The following is a 22,220-nucleotide window of genomic DNA, read 5'->3' on the forward strand; positions in this document are numbered from 1 at the left end:
TATTTTTAATTTTGGACAAAAACAGAGAAAAATGTACAGAGGGCAACACAATAATCTGACTTTTTAAGATCGTTCTGTTCAACATTGCTGAGGTTATCAATGAGAACTCAACTCTGACAGTTCTTGGGTACTGTGTATGAGTGTGCGGTACGGAGCAGGGGCTGCTGGGGGCTGGGTATGCCGTACGGACTGAGGCCGCTGGGTGTGCGGTAGAGAGAACAGATTTCCGTACCGAACGAATGCGGACCGAAGCTCGGCTGCTAACAGCCGCTGTCATTGGCTGACAGTGGTGATGTCACGTTCTGTTCTCGCTGCTGTCCCGCCCCTCCGGGTACAGAGACAGAGTTGTATCAGAGTGAGGAGCTGCTCCACAGTCAGTCTGAGCTGCTCTGATGAGCACATGGTTCCTCCATGATCACCTCATCAGAGCAGCTCACACTGACTGTGGAGCAGCTCCTCACTCTGATACAACTCTGTCTCTGTACCCGGAGGGGCGGGACAGCAGAAAAATCAACTCTATGTGTTTAAATGAAATAGTGTTTGTCTTCATTTAATCTGTCTGCATGTTTCCTTTGTTTCCCCAGGAACTCATCTTGTCACCTGTCAGACTGAACCAAACCAGGCAGAAGAAGGTGGTGATGTTTCACTGCAGTGTCATCTGGATCCATCAGTGGACTTGAGGAAAGAAACACTGGAGTTTACCAGAGCTGACCTCAACAGAGAAGATGACGTGGTCCATTCATACAGCGATGAAAAGGACCGCACTTTATCGACAGATGGATCAGTACAAGAGGCCAAGGACGACTCTGATCCATGAAGATCTGATCAGAGGAATCATCAGTCTGAACATCTCCTCATTGACCCTGACAGACAGTGGACTGTACACATGTTACGTCCCAGGACTAGCAGACAGTGCTACCATAACTCTTACTGTTGGTGAGTCTGCTGAATTTAATACTGAATTTCCATCAGAAGAATCAGAGACAGTGAAGAAGTTTTGTTCCTAAATCAGACGGATGTGATTTGAAAAAGTGTTTAAAGTGTTTGTTTCTTATTTGAAACAGTGAGAAAAGACCAAGACAACAGGACAAACACAACGATCATCGAGTCAGAGAAAACCAGGTAAATGTCTCTGATTCATTCTTTACTAAAAACTGCATCTCCTCTGAGTTTGTTCTTCATCTCAAACTCAACACTTTCTCATCTTCATTCAGGAGCTGAGAAGATGGATGTTGGTGCCATTGTTGGTGGTGTTCATGGTGCTCTCATTGGTCTTGGTCTCATTCTTATCGGAGTCCTGGTGAAACTTGGAATAATCAGTAAGTAACAAACTTCATTTTATCATCAGTACATTGACTCCAGTGTTGTGAACCACAGCAGTTTTAACAGAAACTTCCTCTCTGACAGAGAACAGGTGTGGAACAGACCAGCAGGTGGCAGCAGACAGATCTCAGACAGAGGAGTTGAACCCTGCAGGAAACGGTTTGATAAACGTGGTCTCAGAGGCATAGAGGTGGTAGATGATGGACGACCATTTATTACCTGAGATCAGAAACCACAGGTGTGATTGTGGGGGGGGGGCATCCTTCATGGTCAGACATATAAATTGTGAAACAGCTACCTTAAATAAGGACTGTGGTGATGTAAAGATAACTAGAGACTGACACTAATGAACTGTTTGTAGTTCAGTGTCATTCATCCTCAGACATCATCGGACCAACAGCTGCTGCCGTCCATCATGATGTTGACTGCTCAGGGATTTTTTTTTTTTTTTTTACCTCTGAATGTAAAATATATATATATATTTAAGGGAAAACAATAATATATAATAATAATATATTTTTTTATATTGTATATATTCATGAAATGAATCCAGTGTCACCAGCTGATTGGACTCTGTCTCTAATGTGGTCACACTGTTTTAGTTTCTGTTTAAGTTGTTGGTTTGTTTTTGTGTTTGTTTGTGTCTCAGTGTTTCTGATGCTGTACTGTTTACAGATACAGGGAGGATTTAAACTGTGAGTCTGTCTTTGATGGAGAGATGATCTCCCACTGTGTTTGTTTTACCGTATGATGAAGTCTTCCTTCTTCATTTTTTATGGTTTTGTCTGCTCTGTTTCGTTTAGTAAATAAAGTTTTAATAATACTGCCATTGTCGTTGTTTATTTGTATTTTGTTGGAGTCGGTTTCTCAAAATCTGGGGTTTTCATCTGGCGTTTTTGTCGCCCCCTGGTGGTCAAACGATGTACTGCACTGTCGGCGGTCTCTGGCCATGTGTTCAATGATGCGGTTTCACTGTGGGAAAAGCAGCTTCTTAAACCACAATAAGAAAAATCAGATCCAAGTCCAGACCTGATAGACTGACAGAGATTTATCAAACAGTATACAGAGTTCACAAGGACTAAATGAAGAATATAGAAATCGTCCTACAATACAGACACGTGAGAAAACACTTTAGTGATAAACAAATCAGTAAAGAACAAAGAAAGATTCAGTTTTCATATCCAGGTTAAGGCTTGGAGGAGGCTCTGATTGGAAAACACCTGGATGAAACTGATGGAATATTTACACAATATTGGATCAAACTGTCAAGAAACATCCAGATTAATGTCAGGACCTGAAGGTTTCCATCAGAAAACTGTGCTGTACCGAGGTGGTGAGTGGTTTTACTGTCCGGGCTGATCGGTGTGTAAATAACTGTCAGAACGCAGCATTAATAAAGATCAGTAGGGGGCAGCATTGCGTCAGTGCAGCGTCTAATCTGCCCAAGCGGAAGAAGAAGAAGAAGAAGAAAAGGAGGAAGCGGCAGAATTTGAGCGATTTAACCTCCACCTACGATAGAACTGAAACTTTCTCCACTTTCGGTGTCAGACCAGGTAAAACAAACAAATTTACTCGTTCGTTTTACAAAAATAAACGTGGTTTGTTCCTGGACACCACGATTGTCCACCAGTGAAGCAGACAGGCTGAAAACTATGTAGTTTGTGACTCAGATCCTGGCGACCTGTTCCTCTGTTTGCACTAAAGACCACAATCCACCAGACACAGTGAATGATCTTAATGTGTTCAGGTGTTAGATGTGATCTGTAAGGACTCTGTGGATCAGTACAGAGACAAGACGACTCTCAAGATCTGATCAGAGGAATCATCAGTCTGAACATCTCCTCATTGACCCTGACAGACAGTGGACTGTACACATGTTACGTCCCAGGACTAGCAGACAGTGGTACCATAACTCTTACTGTTGGTGAGTCTGCTGAATTTAATACTGAATTTCCATCAGAAGAATCAGAGACAGTGAAGAAGTTTGTTCCTAAATCAGACGGATGTGATTTGAAAAAGTGTTTAAAGTGTTTGTTTCTTATTTGAAACAGTGAGAAAGAAAGATGAGTTCACAACAACGAGACCTCCAGTGACAGAAAACACTGAGCCAGAGAAACCTGGTAAATGTCTCTGATTCATTCTTGACTAAAAACTGCATCTCCTCTGAGTTTGTTCTTCATCTCAACTCAACACTTTCTCATCTTCATTCAGGAGCTGAGGAGATGATGAAGGTCGCTGTCATTGTTCTCAGTGTTATTGTTGCTCTCATTGGTCTTGGTCTGATTCTCAGAGTCCTGGTGAAACGTAGAAATCTCTGTAAGTAACAAACCTCTGCTCTGTAACATTTTCTCATCAGTACATTGACTCCAGTGTTGTACTTCAGTACAGTTTGTAGGTAAATGTACTTGAGTATTCAGGTGTTTTTCTACCTTATACAGCTGCACATATTGTACTTTTTCCTCCACTACATTTGTCTGACAGATACAGATACTAGTTACTTTACAGATGAAGATGGTCTGAACTCAGTGACTCACAAACTGCTTTCATGTTCTCACAGGGATGAAGAAGAGGCAGGAAGCAGAGAAAACACCAAACATCTCTGAGATGGAAAAGCTGGAGACGACATCAACAGAAGGAGATGAAGAGCTGCAGAAAACGCTTCAGGAAACTTCCTGAAAGAGGTGTAGTTGTTGAACTGGCTGGACTGAGACATCAAAACCATGAAGGTTTTTTTTTTTAAAGCATTATGGTTCTCAGCAGTTTGAGCCACAGTAAGTCTTCAGCTCAGCCTTCACTCCACATGTGCATCCGTCTGTTTACATTCGTAACTTTCTTCTTCTCTGTTACTAAAGTTTAAGTGGATTTCTGTTGGTTATTTATGTAGTTTACCAGAATCAAAATGGATTTTATAAAAACCAGGGCAGCCAGGTGTCAGTCAGTTTGGTTTTTAGACGTTTTTACTTCATTATTATAATCAAGCACAGGTTATTAGTTTAGATGTGTAGTTACTGCATTCAGCCTGTAGGTGGCAGTGATGAGACACAGAACAACAACAGACTGTGGGTTATTCACTGATCACAGGGTTGGTGGTTTGATGCCCAGCTGCTGAAGTGTCCTTGAACCCACAGTTTCCTCACTTGTGAGTCTCTCAGGATAAAATGGTTGAATGTAAATGTGTCTCTGTCAGATTAATGTGTCTCTTTGTTTTCCACTGATCTCAGGTTTTCTAACTTAAAAACAGCTGGAAGCTTTATTTCCTCTGCTGTGTGGACGGTGGATTTTAAACTGTTTCCTCTTTGATGTATTTTGTCCTTCATGCTGCACTTTAACACTGTCCTTTAAACTCTAATGTATAAATCATCATATGATGTTAAATGATGAAATGACTTCCAGCTTCAGTGTTTTTCAGTGTGTATCTGACTCAGAGATAAACTTGGTGGTTCGTTGGTCAGAACAAAGGAACAAGACAAACACTGTGTCTCTTGTGAGGTGACATTTGGAGATCATGTATCTGACAGAGCAATATTTACCACAAACCACACTGTCTGAGTGAATTGTGTTTGTGGGTGGTTCTCTGTTGACTCTGCATAAAAGTTCAGGAAGTGAGAGGAGGAGACAGTAGACTTGTAAGAGTTGTAGTAAGAAGTCAATCTGAGCTGCTCTGATGAGATGATCATAGAGGAAACTCTCTGTATTTTCCCGCTCTCTGTAGCTGTCAGTGGTGAGTTCACGATCATTTATTGTTCTATTTTGTTCACTCAGAGATTTTCTGACAGTAAGAGTCACTGCTGGAGGTGTTACAGTTCACACTTTTCTCTGACTGATTTTCAGTTTGCTGCTGCGTTGTGTTTCACATTTGATTGTTCAGACGAGACAAATAAGTTAATGTACAAATACAGAGTAGATATTATTATTATTATTATTGTTGTTGTTGTTGTTGTTGTTGTTGTTGTTGTTTTTTTTTTTTTTCATGAAGGGAACTGGTTTTGTTCTTAGACAAGATGTTGGACAATGGATTTAGTTTTTACTGAAGTTCCAGAGAGACTGAGAGAAACAGACATGGAGGAGGAAATATATATCCAGTGATACTGTTTCATTGTTTCAGTATCAGACCACTGTGTCAGCCTGTTGGTTTATTCATTGTTTTCAGTGTTTTACTCTGTGAGATCTGGGAAACTGATGCGTTCACACTGTCAGAGCGAACATGATGTCTGTGGATGAGAACAGAGGCATGAAAACTATACAAAGTCTGAACACAGTCAGTTCACTTTATAAACAGCAGTAAAGTGAAATGATGTTAATGTGGAGGTTAAAGCATAAACAGCGTCTTTATGATCAGCTCTGTGTAGAGTTTAACTCAGAGACTGAATCTGATATTTAGAAACCTCACGCTGCAACATTTTAGTTTTTAAAGCTTCATTTGACAACATTCATGTTACATATGTGTAATAATAAAAAGGGAAGTAAAGCCAACAGATGGTGGAACATTTAAATCTCAACTTTAAACTGAGATGATGAACAACAGGAAGTAAGTGAGACTGAGGTTTAACCAACAGAGACAGGAAACACAGTGTTTGTTTGAACAGAGGAAAGTGAACCAGGAGAACTCTTGTGTTTCTGTCTCTGTTAGAAAGTTCTCATATTGATTTAGTTTATTTTATATCATCAACAGCAGTGAGTTCACATCAGGAAACACTGAGTCTGAAAGAGGAAGCTGCTTGTGTTGAGTCTGATGAAACATTAGTGACTGAACCTTCACTCATCTGTTGATACTCAAACTGACTTCATACCAGCAACATCACATAAAACCGACACCTTCTAAAGGGGGTTTTCACTTGCGCCATCTTTTTCTCTCTTCCTGTCTGTGTGAAGATCTTGTTAGTTCAACCACCTGCTCTCCTCCCCTCCTCTAAGATGCTAACAGAACTGAAACTGAAGCCAGTGACATCAAAGGAAACATAAAAACCTGTCAGTGAAAGCTCAGATTGGATGAAATCATCAGCAGCTGATCATTGAAAACTCCTCATAAAGATATTATCATAGAGTCAGATTACAGTAGAGTGAGGTTAGAATGTTTGATGTCTGTGTTTTATTCTTCAGTTAGATTCCTGCTCTGCTGGTCTTTATTCTCAGCCACTGAAACCATCTGTTTCTGTCCTGACTCCTTCATCCTGCTCTCTGAGTGGTTTGACCTGCTCCTCCCTCTCCCTCTCTGTCTCTCTGCAGGAACACTTGTAGTGAATGTGGCACAGACCTTCTATCAGGCAGAGGAGAACCACCACATCACACTGGAATGGACCTTCACACCCAAAACTCTCAGCTCCTCCAACATTTATATCTTCTGTCAACTGATAACTGATCAGAAAGTCTCAGTCCTGTTTCAGCTCCATGAGGGTGTTGAGGTCTCAGAGTCTCAGGATGAACAGTTTTCAGGACGAGTCCAGTTTGACAAAGACGTCCTCAGAGAAGGACGACTCAGACTTGATGTGTCCAGACTCAGGACTGAGGACTCAGGTCTGTACCTGTGTGAGGTCAACACAGAGTCCGGTTCAAGCTCTGACAAGTGTCGACTCAACGTCACTGGTAAGTTGATTGAGTAGAACTCAGTAGAAAACCCTTGTTATGGAGGGTTGTCAGAGACTTTACTGCTGAACTAGACCTGATGGAGTGTGGCTGCTCAGCACTCTATTTACTGAGATGAACATTTAGAAGTCCAACATGTAAACCTGAGCAGAGGAATCATCACACAGGCTGAATTTAATACTGAATTTCCATCAGAAGAATCAGAGACCGTGAAGAAGTTTGTTCCTAAATCAGACGGATGTGATTTGAAAAAGTGTTTAAAGTGTTTGTTTCTTATTTGAAACAGTGAGAAAAGACCAAGACAACAGGACAAACACAACGATCATCGAGCCAGAGAAACCTGGTAAATGTCTCTGATTCATTCTTGACTAAAAACTGCATCTCCTCTGAGTTTGTTCTTCATCTCAACTCAACACTTTCTCATCTTCATTCAGGAGCTGAGAAGATGAATGTTGGTGCCATTGTTGGTGGTGTTCTCACTGTTGTTGCTCTTATTCTTGTCCTCATTATTCTCAGAGTCCTGGTGAAACCTAGAAATCTCTGTAAGTATCAAACTTTCAATTAAATTCAATTTTATTTATATAGCACCAAATCAAGGCACTTTTCAAATAGAGCAGGTCTAGACCGTACTCTTTAAAATAGGTATTTACAGAGAGAGACCCAACAAATCCCACCATGAGCAGCACTAGGAGACAGTGACAAGGAAAAACTTCCTTTAAAGAGACAGAAACCTCAGGCAGAACCGGACTCAGGTTGGGCAGTCATCTGCCTTGACCTGTTGGGTTAAGGACAGGGGGGGGGCAGCTCAGTGCATCATGGGAGATCTCCCGGCAGTCTAGGCCTATAGCAGCATAACTAAGGGATGATTCAAGCCTGAGCCAACCCTAACTATAAGCTTTATCAAAGAGGAAAGTTTTAAGCCGACTCTTAAAGGTGCAGAGGGTGTTTCTGCCTCCCAGACCCAAACTGGGAGCAGGTTCCACAGTAGAGGAGCCTGATAGCTGAAGGCTCTGCCTCCCATTCTACTCTTAGAAACTCTGGGAACCACCAGTAAACCAGCATTCTGGGAGAACAGGGTTCTAGTGGGATTGTAAGGGACTATGAGATCTTTAAGGTAAGATGGAGTCTGACCATTAAGGCCTTTGTAAGTGAGGAGGATCTTGAATTGATAATAATGAATTACAGTAGTCCAGCCTGGATGTAACAAATGCATGGACTAGTTTTTCTGCATCTTTTTGAGACAGAAAATGTCTAATTTTGGAGATGTTACGCAGATGAAAAAAGGCAGTCTTAGACATTTGTTTTATATGTGAGTTAAAGGACATATCCTGATCAAAGATGACTCCCAGATTCTTTACAGTGGAGCTGGGAGCCAGGACAATGCCGTCTAGTGGAGCTACATCATTAGAAAATTTGTTTCTGACATGTTCAGGACCAATTATAATGACTTCAGTTGAAGTTGCTTGTCATCCAGATTTTAATGTCCCTAAGACAAACCTGGAGTTTGGCTAGATGATTGGTTTCATCAGGCTCCATTGACAGATAAAGCTGTGTATCATCTGCATTACAATGGAAATTTATGGAGTGTTTCCTGATAATATTGCCCAAGGGAAGCATATATAGTTGTTAACATGTACAAACTGAAGCCTATCAGATAGATAGGACTTAAACCAGTTTAGTGCCGTTCCTTTAATGCCAATAAAGTGCTCCAGTCTCTGTAAAAGGATGTGATGGTCAATCGTATCAAAAGCAGCATCAACTTGTGCTCTGTAACATTTTCTCATCAGTACATTGACTCCAGTGTTGTACTTCAGTACAGTTTGTAGGTAAATGTACTTGAGTATTCAGGTGTTTTTCTACCTTATACAGCTGCACATATTGTACTTTTTCCTCCACTACATTTGTCTGACAGATACAGATACTAGTTACTTTACAGATGAAGATGGTCTGAACTCAGTGACTCACAAACTGCTTTCATGTTCTCACAGGGATGAAGAAGAAGCAGGAAGCAGAGAAAACACCAAACATCTCTGAGATGGAAAAGCTGGAGACGACATCAACAGAAGGAGATGAAGAGCTGCAGAAAATGATTCTGGAAACTTCCTGAAAGAGGTGTAGTTGGTGAACTGGCTGGGCTGAGGTATCAAATCCATTTTCATAGTTCATAGTTAATAACCACAGTCACACGATGCTGGTCATCAACTCGTTCAGTCAACCCAGGATTTCTTGGGTGTGTTCATGTGAAGAGGCAGGTTGTTAGTTAAATTAAGAACTCACTACAGAGAACAGATCTGAAACTGCAGAGTTCCTGACATGGTTAAGATGCCTACATGGTAAAGCCCCGATGTTAAACGATTTGCTGTTTGAGTAAAACGTCCTCTCCTCCTGGTCCTCACTCAGAAAACAAACCACCTTTTTCTGTCACTCAGAATGACTGGTCCTCACTCAGTACCTGGTGTTAGCTCTGTTGACACTCAGCGTTTAAAGACTCTTGTAGGACTCAGCTCTCTAACTCTGTCTCTGTCTCTCTCTCAGTCAGTTTCCCCAAGACCTTTTCAGAGGCTGCATTTCACAGTTCACTAGTTTATGAATTGTGGTTTCACTGTGACACATGAAAACCACCCAGCCTGTGGTTTGGTCACACTGCTTGAAATTTAGAGGAAAGACTGTGTGTTGTGGGAAGGAAGCAGGTAGCAGGTGTGTGTGTTGTGGATCATTAACTGCAACTCAAGTTACCAACATCTTAACCACTGTTGTTGTACCGTGTAACACAGATCGAAGCCGTCAGCCCCGACTACGACAAGATGATCGAAGGTTAAACTCCCTTGGTTTTCAGAGGGAGGGGTTGCAGTGATGATGATGATGATGAAGAGACATTCACTGAGGTTATCACAGGTGAATTCAGGATCCTTTATTATTTGATATTCGTTATTTTACATTTACATTGATGATATTTATTTTGATGAAGGTTTATGTTGATGACTCTCTTATTTTAATAATAGGTCTGATTTAATGAATGGTAGCTACATATATAGTGAATGCACACATTCAGTACCAGTCAAAGTTTGGACACACCTTCTCATTCAATGTTTTTCTTTGCTTTTATTATTTTCTAGGTTGTAGATTCATATTGAAGATATTAAAACTATGAAGGAACATGTGGAATTATGTAGTAAACAAAAAAGTGTAAAACAACGTTACACAGTCTGTGGCTGGACCGTGTTTGGGACTGACGGCCGTGACAGTCGATGCCAACTCGCCTGTAGTTTCCGCGTTAGCTGCGCGCGTTCTCGTTCTCGACAGCAGCGGAGACCGGAGCTGCTGGAGGACCCCGAGAACACCGAGGACTCAAACAGCAGTTATGGAGTCACCTGCAGCAGGTGTGGGGTCTGTGGACGCGCGTAGAGAGAGTATGGACTCGTACAGGCGGTATGGAGTCCAGTGCTGGGGAGGCGTGGACGCGCACACAGGAGGCTTCGTAGTTCGTCCGCGGAGGAAGTTTAGCTGGATCCTAAGACAGTCTGAACTGGTTTAACAGTCCCGTGTTAGACAGACATACAAAGTTTCATCCAAAATGTAACATCCAGTCAGTGTTTGGAGATTTTAAATTAAAGCCGCTGCTGGAGGATCTCCTCTGTACAGATGTCTGACAGTGGACGGTACGAATGTTACGTCCCAGACCTGACTGCTTATTGTACCAAGTGAATTCCGCACCGAATGAGGAAGTAGTGAAACTCTGCTGCTAACAGCGCTGTCATTGGCGTGTGACGACATCACGTTCTGTTGTCACTGCCGTCCGGAGAGAGAAAATCATGGAGGAAACTCTGTGTATTTTCCTGCTTATTTCTCAGCTCTCTGTCGCTGTCAGTGGTGAGTTCAGGATCATTTATTGTTCTATTTTGTTCACTCAGAGATTTTCTGACAGTAAGAGTCCCTGCTGGAGGTGTTACAGTTCCTCTGTTGCTGTATGGACACAATGTAACATGAAGCCTGTTTATTTATCATCAGTCAGATTAAAGATGTTCTCATTAGTTCTCATCTGTTAAATGAGCTGCTTTAAGGACCAGACTGGGTAGAAAGTTGGTGGCTGCAGTCAGAGGTGACGAGCGGAGAGAGAGACTTTGTCGTCTGATTGTCGACTTACACAAGTTTTACAGACACAGAGCACAGAGAGAGACTCTGATCTTTCAGCTCCTTTCATTGTTTCAGTGTTAAACTACTGGGTCAGTCTGTTGGTTTTCTGAAGAGTTGGACGCAGTGAGATGTAAGGAGAGCTGCTGAGTTCACCTCATATGGAGAGAGACGGTCGCCATTTTACAGGCGGAACGAAACACAGTCAGTTCACTTTATAAACAGCAGTAAAGTGAAATGATGTTAATGTGGAGGTTAAAGCATAAACAGCGTCTTTATGATCAGCTCTGTGTAGAGTTTAACTCAGAGACTGAATCTGATATTTAGAAACCTCACGCTGGAACATTTTAGTTTTTTAAAGCTTCATTTGACAACATTCATAATAAAGCCAACGGATGGTGGATGCGCCATCTTTTTCTCTCTTCCTGTCTGTGTGTAGACATCTTGTTAGTTCACCCCCCCCCCCCCCCCCCCCCCCATATCTCTGAAACAGTAAAAAAAAATAATACTAAAAACACTGACACCATAAAAAACAGTGAGACTCAGACTGGATGAAATCATCAGCAGCTGATCATTGAAAACTCCTCATAAAGATATTATCATAGAGTCAGATTACAGTAGAGTGAGGTTAGAATGTTTGATGTCTGTGTTTTATTCTTCAGTTAGATTCCTGCTCTGCTGGTCTTTATTCTCAGCCACTGAAACCATCTGTTTCTGTCCTGACTCCTTCATCCTGCTCTCTGAGTGGTTTGACCTGCTCCTCCCTCTCCCTCTCTGTCTCTCTGCAGGAACACTTGTAGTGAATGTGGCACAGACCTTCTATCAGGCAGAGGAGAACCACCACATCACACTGGAATGGACCTTCACACCCAAAACTCTCAGCTCCTCCAACATTTATATCCTCTGTGAACTGTTGACTGATCAGAAAGTCTCAAAAGTCCTGTTTCATCTCCATGAGGGTGTTGAGGTCTCAGAGTCTCAGGATGAACAGTTTTCAGGACGAGTCCAGTTTGACAAAGACGTCCTCAGAGAAGGACGACTCAGACTTGATGTGTCCAGACTCAGGACTGAGGACTCAGGTCTGTACCTGTGTGAGGTCAACACAGAGTCCGGTTCAAGCTCTGACAAGTGTCGACTCAACGTCACTGGTGAGTTGATTGAGTAGAACTCAGTAGAAAACCCTTGTTATGGAGGGTTGTCAGAGACTTTACTGCTGAACTAGACCTGATGGAGTGTGGCTGCTCAGCACTCTATTTACTGAGATGAACATTTAGAAGTCCAACATGTAAACCTGAGCAGAGGAATCATCACACAGGCTGAATTTAATACTGAATTTCCATCAGAAGAATCAGAGACAGTGAAGAAGTTTGTTCCTAAATCAGACGGATGTGATTTGAAAAAGTGTTTGAAGTGTTTGTTTCTTATTTGAAACAGTGAGAAAAGACCAAGACAACAGGACAAACACAACGATCATCGAACCAGAGAAACCTGGTAAATGTCTCTGATTCATTCTTGACTAAAAACTGCATCTCCTCTGAGTTTGTTCTTCATCTCAACTCAACACTTTCTCATCTTCATTCAGGAGCTGAGAAGATGGATGTTGGTGCCATTGTTGGTGGTGTCCTTGGTGCCCTCATTGGTCTTGGTCTCATTCTTATCGGAGTCCTGGTGAAACTTGGAATAATCAGTAAGTAACAAACTTCATTTTCTCATCAGTACATTGACTCCAGTGTTGTACTTCAGTACAGTTTGTAGGTAAATGTACTTGAGTATTCAGGTTTTATACTACAGTTGTAGTAGTTGCTGTGTCTCTGAGTTATTACCAGTTTCACCAAAGAGACATTTCCTCTCTAAACTTCTCAGGCAGCTTCATTTAAATCACTTTTAGAGGCCCAGAGATGTAAAGTTGTTTCAATGATCAAACATTACACAAAATGAAAACAGATCAGTGAATCAGAATCACAAACTGTTTTTCTGTCTCTCAGCCATTTGTCAGAGGAGGGAGGGAGGAGGAGACCAGGGACGAGAGCTGGCAGACGTGGACTGATGGTCGATGGACGGACGGCTGCTGGAGAGAGAAGACGTTTAGAACCTGAGTGTTTAACAGCTGCTCTGGTTTCAGCAGCTTTACCAAAGATTGTACTCAACAAAGGGACTTAAACCTCTCTCTACTGCAGGTACCACACAACTCAAACACACCAGCAACACTGATTTACTTTGGTTCTGATCTTCTGAGCCAGTCCACAACGAGCCCTGGACAAAATATAAAGGATAATATCAAACTGGGAGCAGTCAGTTTACTCATTTTAATTAAACAGGAACAAAACTATTGGAAAACCACCCTGATCAAACCAGGCCCCTCTCACCTCCTCTCACCCACCCTTCATCAGTTGCTGCCATTAAGTCGACATAGACTGAAAAAAAAATGCCAAAAATCATTTTAAAATAGGAACTGTACTCTGATCTGTTCAGAGGTAAAAAGTAACTAAGTACTTTTACTTTGTACTGTATGAAAGTACAGTTTTGAGTCGAGTATTTTCATTCTCTGCTGCTTCATATGTCCACTCCATTTCAGAGGGAAATATTAAAACATGGAAATATAACAAGCTTTTAAAATACAACACATTTGAAGGTTCAATTCAATTCAATTTTATTTATATAGCACCAAATCACAGAGCAGGTCTAGACCGTACTCTTTAAAATAGGTATTTACAGAGAGAGACCCAACAGATCCACCATGAGCAGCACTAGGAGACAGTGACAAGGAAAAACTTTAAGAGGCAGAAACCTTGAGCAGAACCAGACTCAGGGTGGGCGGCCATCTGCCTCGACTGGTTGGGTTAAGAAGAGAGAGGAGGAGAAGGGAGGAGAGGAGGGGAGAGAAGGGGAGAAAGAGGGAGAGAGAAAGAGAGCGAGAGAGAAAAAAGCTCAGTGCATCATGGGAGATCTCCCAGCAGTCTAGGCCTATAGCAGCATAACTAAGGGATGGTTCAAGCCTGAGCCAACCCTAACTATAAGCTTTATCAAAGAGGAAAGTTTTAAGCCGACTCTTAAAGGTACAGAGGGTGTTTCTGCCTCCTGGACCGAAACTGGGAGAAGGTTCCACAGTAGAGGAGCCTGATAACTGAAGGCTCTGCCTCCCATTCTACTCTTAGAAACTCTGGGAACCACCAGTAAACCAGCATTCTGGGAGAACAGGGTTCTAGTGGGATGGCTGGGAGCCAATGCCGTCTAGTGGAGCTACATCAAGTTTGTTTCTGTTCAGGACCAATTATAATGATTTCAGTTTTATCTGAGTTCAGTAGTAAGAAGTTGCTTGTCATCCAGATTTTAATGTCCCTAAGACAAGCCTGGAGTTTGGCTAGATGATTGGTTTCATCAGGCTCCATTGACAGATAAAGCTGTGTATCATCTGCATAACAATGGAACTTTATGGAGTGTTTCCTGATAATATTGCCCAAGGGAAGCATATACAGAGTGAAGAGGATTGGTCCAAGCACTGACCCTTGTGGAACTCCTTGTCTAACTTTTGTGTACATGGAGGAGCAGTTGTTAACATGTACAAACTGAAGCCTATCAGATAGATAGGACTTAAACCAGTTTAGTGCAGTTCCTTTAATGCCAATAAAGTGCTCCAGTCTCTGTAAAAGGATGTGATGGTCAATTCTATCAAAAGCAGCATCAACTTGTGCTCTGTAACATTTTCTCATCAGTACATTGACTCCAGTGTTGTACTTCAGATGAAGATGGTCTGAACTCAGTGACTCACAAACTGCTTTCATGTTCTCACAGGGATGAAGAAGAAGCAGGAAGCAGAGAAAACACCAAACATCTCTGAGATGGAAAAGCTGGAGACGACATCAACAGAAGGAGATGAAGAGCTGCAGAAAACGCTTCAGGAAACTTCCTGCAACATGTGTAGTTGGTGAACTGGCTGGGCTGAGGTATCAAAACCATTTTCATAGTTCATAGTTAATAACCACAATCACACGATGCTGGTCATCAACTCGTTCAGTCAACCCAGGATTTCTTGGGTGCGTTCATGTGAAGAGGCAGGGTTGTTAGTTAAAAGCAGCGCTGTCAGAACCAGGTGAAATGTAAACAGTATTATCACATCAGTTATTATAAGTTATTAGGGCCCGAGCAACGAGTTGCGTGGGCCCAACGGGGCCATGCAACGAGTTGCAAGGACCCTCTTGTTTTCGTTCGGTTTCAGTATTTTTTTTTTTCTTCTTCTTCCGGTGCCTCTTTAATCGCCTTTTTGAGGGCCTTAACGTGCACCAAAACTCATGAAAATTTGCAGACGCGTCAGGCATGGCGAAAAATTTAATAATTTAGGGGTCTTGAGCATGGGCGTGGCAAAATGGCCTCTGTAGCGCCACCTAGATTTTTTAACTGAACAGCCCCTCAAGCCCGTTGCACCTAAAAATCTGAAAATGTGCACACATATGTAACATCTCATGATGCACCAAAAAGTCTCTTGGAGCCATATTCTAAACCCAACAGAAAGTTGTTGTTTTTTTTTTTTTTTTTGACCGGAAGGTGAAAAAATTGTGTCTTTTTTGCCATTTCCAGGGGTCACGGGAACTCTATCTTGTCCTAAACGCGTTATCCGATTGTCTTCAAAATTTGATAATTTGTTATTAAGACATAGACGAAGTTAAATTGCAAAAGTTTCGGACTTTTCATTGAAGGGCGTGGAAGTTATGGCCCCTCAAAGTTCGATCACTCGCCACAAAACAGGAAGTTGCTTTAAATTTGCTTTATTTCGGCCATACTTTGTCCAAACTGCATCAAACTTTACAGGATTGTTAATGGTACGTATCTGCACACATCCATATGTCAATATTCATACAATTGTTGTAGCGCCACCTATTTATAGCAGGAAATGACATATTTTATAGTGTGATGTCCAGTTTCTAGAAGGGTGACCAGATTCACTTCAAATGTTGTCAGGACAGACTTAAGGACTTCCGGAAGACGGGCTCTGAAAATTGTGAGTTTTGGTCGAAGCGTGTGCCTGTTCTGGCCTGTTAAAGTTCGGAAACCCAATTTCGTCTCAGAAAGCTCAGATTTTGGGGTAACTTCCTGTTGCAACTCTCTACTTTATCCTATAGATGGAGCCATTGTATTACTCTTTGATGGGTTTTTGGAAGGGGGGTCTCTGTGTGTGTGTGTGTGTGTGTGTGTGTGTGTGTGTGTGTGTGTGTGTGTCTGAGGGGGGAGGGGAAGAGGAGTTGATTGAGTCTGTGAGAAGCTGCCACAGGGAGGTTACAGCGTTGACCCCGCGGTTGCCGGGGTCCCGCGGTCGCCGCTCCCCCGACAGGCGGCGGGTGCGAGGGCCCGTTCAACGCTGCTCGCAGCTTTAATTATGTTTTGTTTTTATACTTGAATGTATTTTATTTCATGTGCTGCACTTTATACCTGTTCTTTAAACTCTAATGAAATGAGCTCTTATTCTATTAAATGCTTCAGTGACTTGTACCAGCTTCAGTGTTGCTGTTTTTGTTGAAGCATCTGATCATTCTGATGTTGGTTTCAGATTTTCAGTCTAAGAACAAAATGTGAATGAGATGTGATCATAAACACTCACTGCTCTGTGCTTTCACCTGTTCTCCTCTCTCCACCTGAACACAAACACATCACTCATTTCTCAAACTATCACTGAGGAAACCAACTGGAAAAGTACATGTACATGTTTGAGTAAAACGTCCTCTCCTCCTGGTCCTCACTCAGAAAACAAGCCTCCTTTTTCTGTCACACAGAATGACTCAGCATTTATTTTAAACTCTTGTAGGACTCAGCTCTCGAACTCTGTCTCTCTAACTTCACCATCTTTCTCTCTGAACTGGTTTAATAATGGACGGGACATGGATGTTAAGTTCACCATTTGTCCTGGTAAAGTTCATGAACTCTCAGTCAGTTTAAAGTGTTGGAATTCCTCCTAAATTCCTCACAAACCGACAGAATTAACATGCGCTCTTCATCTGAGAGATACGGTGCACACGCATTTTATGCACATGCACTAACTTGTCCAGTTAACTGAGTGAGTGCTTAAGACTTGCTGCTACAAGAAACGAGAAGAAACCCACGTCCAGCTCTCTGAAGCACAACACATCATACCAATGATGTCTGCAGACTGAGAGGGGAGGTGTCTTGTCTGTATTTAATCAACGCTCGGTACAGAGGAGAAACTCGATATGAAAGTTTGAGCTGCAGTGATGATGATGATGAAGACACTGATTCTTATTTCCCTGGTTATTTTATCATTCACTGAGGTTATCACAGGTGAATTCAGGATCCTTTATTATTTGATATTCGTTATTTTACATTTACATTGATGATATTTATTTTGATGAAGGTTTATGTTGATGACTCTCTTATTTTAATAATAGGTCTGATTTAATGAATGGTAGCTACATATATAGTGAATGCACACATTCAGTACCAGTCAAAGTTTGGACACACCTTCTCATTCAATGTTTTTCTTTGCTTTTATTATTTTCAATATATTGAAGATATTAAAACTATGAAGGAACATGTGGAATTATGTAGTAAACAAAAAAGTAGAATATGTTTCATATTTTAGATTCTTCAGAGAAGCCACGTTTTGCTTTGATGACAGTTTGGGACACTTGTAGCTTCTTTCAGTCAGCTTCATGAGGCGGTCATCTGGAATGGTTTTCAGTTTCCCATGGGATTAGAACATGGCTCATTATCAGAGTTCTCATTGTAAACTCATGATGAGCAATGGTAAAGACTGGCGGAGTGATACGATGTTTTGCGCATGCGCTCAGTTCTACGGTTGAGGAGCTCGTCCCGGCGGATGCAGTAAAACCGTCGAAGCTCTCTCCGCGTTTTTCGCTTTACCTGCGGCTTCAAACTGGTTTGTTTCAGTGAGAATCTAGTTTATACTCGACGCTAACTGACTAACGTTACACTAATCTGTGGCTGGACCGTGTTTGGGACCGACGGCCGTGACAGTCGATGCCAACTCGCCTGTAGTTTCCGCGTTAGCTGCGCGCGTTCTCGTTCTCGACAGCAGCGGAGACCGGAGCTGCTGGAGGACCCCGAGAACACCGAGGACTCAAACAGCAGTTATGGAGTCACCTGCAGCAGGTGTGGGGTCTGTGGACGCGCGTAGAGAGAGTATGGACTCGTACAGGCGGTATGGAGTCCAGTGCTGGGGAGGCGTGGACGCGCACACAGGAGGCTTCGTAGTTCGTCCGCGGAGGAAGTTCAGCTGGATCCTAAGACAGTCTGAACTGGACTGATGACGAGGAGGACGCTTATATTGGAGTATCCCCTTTTTATACGTCACCTTTTCCTGTCTGTCCCTCCCCGTTAACACTACTCTACTATAAAACGTCCGTCCTACCTCAGTCAGTCGGAGCTGCAGCGATGAAGATGAAGCTGAAGGAGAGAATGTGTTTTCTGGTTGTTTCTCTGTTTGCTGAAGTTGTCTCGGGTGAGTTCAGGCTCCTTTATAGTTTTATTTTCTGAGGTGTTTGTGTTGTTGAGCTGTTGGTGACAGAGTTGTGATCGTAGTTTCAGTCCCGTGTTAAACAGACACACATTTGAAAGTTTCATCTAAAATGTAACATCCAGTCAGTGTTTGGAGATTTTAAAGTAAAGTTAAAAATACAGTTCACCTGTTGTCTGCATGGACTCTGAATGTAACACCACGGAGAGTAAAACCAACCTGTTTATCGCCGGTTTTATTATTATTTAGTGAACTCACTAAAGTCAGTTTAATCTGATTTAAACCAAAGTGATTCCTCACTTTAACCATTCTTACTGCAACTTCACTGTCCTACATTTCTTTTATTGTTTGTTGATTTTATCCATTGTTGTTTTATTGATTATGGTACATTGTTCAGTGTCCTTTAGTGTCCAGAGAGGCGCTTATAAATAAATTATTATGATTATGATTATGATTGGTTATCTTTTAAATGAGCCGCTTTATAGACAACATGACTGGGTAGTCGTGTAATCAGTTCACTTCCCATAGTTTGATACGATGTAATTAATAATGTGAGGCGTTTACTGACAGGACAAGATTCTACTTGGACTTTAAAAAGCTGCTTTAATGACAAGAAGACTGAGCAGAAACTTTATGGCTGCAGTGTGTATGAGCGTTTGCAGTATAATCACTGTTGTCAGTCGGCAGCAGACGCACCTGTGTCAGTCCTCAGGGCAAGTCATCCTTTCAGTCAAGAAATTCATACTCATTGTCGGAGTATGCACAGACAGAAACTACCTGTCACTGTAATGAGTTCTAAAGGCAAAGGTTTGTAATGATGTAGGTTTGTATGTGAGGTCTGTAGTTCTTGATACGCTTCATGTGGACGTTTCTGAAGACAAACTCTTTTCTGTTTCTGTCAGTGTTTGCGACACTTTAGAGGTTTTCAAATATGTGTCTAATTCACTGTGCTGAGGCGGTCTGTCTGGGTGTAACGGCTGGATGCGCTGCTGTCAATGACTGAATGCAGTGTTGGAACAGGACTCCGGTGGTGCGGGGGCGTGGCCAACAAGAGCATGGGAAATTAAAGGAAAGAATAAAATAAACAGAATTCTTATATCATTTATTTAACATTATTAGTATTAATATGAGGGTGGGCTCAGGCTGAATGGGATCAGCTCCATTCCCTCAGGATCGTAATAAAGCTGCAGGTTGAAGATTCAAGGCTCCTGAACAAGATTTAGTAATAATGAAGGTCGCGCTTTAAAATGGAGCAGATTCTCCAACACGTTCACAATAAATGAAAAGACCACAGGAAGAGAAAAAAGGACATTTACTCGAGTACTGTACATTTTACTCCATTACATTTATCTGACATAATCATCAAATAAATATGACGATGAGAACTTAAAATCATCCAGTGATATAATTTACTTTATTTCAGCTCAGGTCGTTCTGCAGAACACACACTTTTACTTTTAGTACTTTAAGTAGATGTTGATGGTAATACTTTAAAGGATTGAATGAAAATTATATAACAAGTAGTTAAGACCAAGCAATCTGATTGGTCAACAAGACATTTAGAATGTGCTCAAATCAGCATGACAGCACGCCTTACTCATCACTAAAAATATTACTCCGCCATATACATTTTACTTTGTTGGTAATAGTTGTATAATCGCAATATTACACTCAAGTGTGTGATTTAACGTTATCTTAACACGACAGTAATGCGGTCAGCACTGAGGCGCGCTTCTGCACTGATTTTGGAATTGCCATTATTTTTTTTTTATTATTATTATTTTTTAACATTTTGTTGCTCCCCTGAACTGAGAAACATCAACTCTCTGTGTTTAAATCAATGGTTTGTCTTTTTTTTTTAGAGGAGTTTAATCTGTCTCCATGGTTTGTTTTTGTTTCTCCAGCGACTCATCAGATCACCTGTCCAACTGAACCGATCCAGGCAGAAGAAGGTGGTGATGTTTCACTGCAGTGTCGTCTGGATCCATCAGTGGACTTGAGGAAAGAAACACTGGATTTTACCAGAGCTGACCTCAACAGAGAAGATGATGTGGTCCATTCATACAGCGATGAAAAGGACCGCACTTATCGACAGATGGATCAGTACAGAGGCAGGACGACTCTGATCCATGAAGATCTGATCAGAGGAATCATCAGTCTGAACATCTCCTCATTGACCCTGACAGACAGTGGACTGTACACATGTTACGTCCCAGGACTAGCAGACAGTGCTACCATAACTCTTACTGTTGGTGAGTCTGCTGAATTTAATACTGAATTTCCATCAGAAGAATCAGAGACAGTGAAGAAGTTTGTTCCTAAATCAGACGGATGTGATTTGAAAAAGTGTTTAAAGTGTTTGTTTCTTATTTGAAACAGTGAGAAAAGACCAAGACAACAGGACAAACACAACGACCATCGAGCCAGAGAAACCTGGTAAATGTCTCTGATTCATTCTTTACTAAAAACTGCATCTCCTCTGAGTTTGTTCTTCAACTCAACACTTTCTCATCTTCATTCAGGAGCTGAGAAGATGGATGTTGGTGCCATTGTTGGTGGTGTTCATGGTGCTCTCATTGGTCTTGGTCTCATTCTTATCGGAGTCCTGGTGAAACTTGGAATAATCAGTAAGTAACAAACTTCATTTTATCATCAGTACATTGACTCCAGTGTTGTGAACCACAGCAGTTTTAACAGAAACTTCCTCTCTGACAGAGAACAGGTGTGGAACAGACCAGCAGGTGGCAGCAGACAGATCTCAGACAGAGGAGTTGAACCCTGCAGGAAACGGTTTGATAAACGTGGTCTCAGAGGTGTAGAGGTGGTAGATGATGGACGACCATTTATTACCTGAGATCAGAAACCACAGGTGTGATTGTGGGGGGGGGCATCCTTCATGGTCAGACATATAAATTGTGAAACAGCTGCCTTAAATAAGGACTGTGGTGATGTAAAGATAACTAGAGACTGACACTAATGAACTGTTTGTAGTTCAGTGTCATTCATCCTCAGACATCATTAGACCAACAGCTGCTGCCGTCCATCATGATGTTGACTGCTCAGGGATTTTTTTTTTTACCTCTGAATGTAAAATATATATATATATTTAAGGGAAAACAATAATATATAATAATAATATATTTTTTTATATTGTATATATTCATGAAATGAATCCAGTGTCACCAGCTGATTGGACTCTGTCTCTAATGTGGTCACACTGTTTTAGTTTCTGTTTAAGTTGTTGGTTTGTTTTTGTGTTTGTTTGTGTCTCAGTGTTTCTGATGCTGTACTGTTTACAGATACAGGGAGGATTTAAACTGTGAGTCTGTCTTTGATGGAGAGATGATCTCCCACTGTGTTTGTTTTACCGTATGATGAAGTCTTCCTTCTTCATTTTTTATGGTTTTGTCTGCTCTGTTTCGTTTAGTAAATAAAGTTTTAATAATACTGCCATTGTCGTTGTTTATTTGTATTTTGTTGGAGTCGGTTTCTCAAAATCTGGGGTTTTCATCTGGCGTTTTTGTCGCCCCCTGGTGGTCAAACGATGTACTGCACTGTCGGCGGTCTCTGGCCATGTGTTCAATGATGCGGTTTCACTGTGGGAAAAGCAGCAGCTTAAACCACAATAAGAAAAATCAGATCCAAGTCCAGACCTGATAGACTGACAGAGATTTATCAAACAGTATACAGAGTTCACAAG

General features: G+C 41.6%; 1 protein-coding gene and 1 long non-coding RNA gene across 26 annotated transcripts; both read left to right on the forward strand.

The window, feature by feature from the left end:
* Positions 1-803: 803 nt before the first annotated feature.
* Positions 804-21,973, forward strand: LOC108874186 (butyrophilin-like protein 8). Of its 25 annotated transcripts, none has more exons than XM_051068751.1 (11): positions 2,793-2,876; positions 3,071-3,247; positions 7,193-7,249; positions 7,341-7,448; positions 8,895-9,046; positions 9,681-9,801; positions 10,023-10,776; positions 11,826-12,185; positions 12,472-12,528; positions 12,620-12,724; positions 14,830-16,521. In XM_051068751.1, exons 7-11 carry the CDS (start codon positions 10,719-10,721, stop codon positions 14,964-14,966), a joined length of 717 nt encoding a protein of 238 aa, XP_050924708.1. In that variant the 5' UTR covers positions 2,793-2,876; positions 3,071-3,247; positions 7,193-7,249; positions 7,341-7,448; positions 8,895-9,046; positions 9,681-9,801; positions 10,023-10,718; the 3' UTR covers positions 14,967-16,521. The 25 variants fall into 25 exon arrangements, 18 of the variants coding, with proteins under 18 accessions (XP_050924710.1, XP_050924708.1, XP_050924709.1 ...); XM_051068749.1 differs by lacking the exons at positions 2,793-2,876; positions 3,071-3,247 and adding exons at positions 4,938-5,044; positions 6,550-6,906; XR_007811349.1 differs by lacking the exons at positions 2,793-2,876; positions 3,071-3,247 and adding exons at positions 6,279-6,906; positions 13,023-13,214 and having other exon boundaries at positions 10,460-10,776.
* Positions 1,211-21,973, forward strand: LOC127140860 (uncharacterized). Its single transcript, XR_007811352.1, has 3 exons — positions 1,211-1,319; positions 1,408-1,561; positions 21,820-21,973. It is a non-coding gene; the product is annotated as an uncharacterized LOC127140860 (long non-coding RNA).
* Positions 21,974-22,220: the final 247 nt, after the last annotated feature.

This window comes from Lates calcarifer, unplaced genomic scaffold (genome assembly GCF_001640805.2).
Source record: "Lates calcarifer isolate ASB-BC8 unplaced genomic scaffold, TLL_Latcal_v3 _unitig_5244_quiver_1452, whole genome shotgun sequence".
NCBI classification, from domain to species: domain Eukaryota; kingdom Metazoa; phylum Chordata; class Actinopteri; family Centropomidae; genus Lates; species Lates calcarifer.

Bases quoted from the DNA above. Each gene is read 5' to 3' on its own strand.
- LOC108874186 (XM_018662652.2), top strand. From the start codon at position 6,402: ATGTCTGTGTTTTATTCTTCAGTTAGATTCCTGCTCTGCTGGTCTTTA. The intron at 6,907-7,192 runs GTAAGTTGATTG...TATTTGAAACAG, and splicing joins GTGTCGACTCAACGTCACTG to TGAGAAAAGACCAAGACAAC. The intron at 7,449-14,829 runs GTAAGTATCAAA...ATGTTCTCACAG, and splicing joins GGTGAAACCTAGAAATCTCT to GGATGAAGAAGAAGCAGGAA.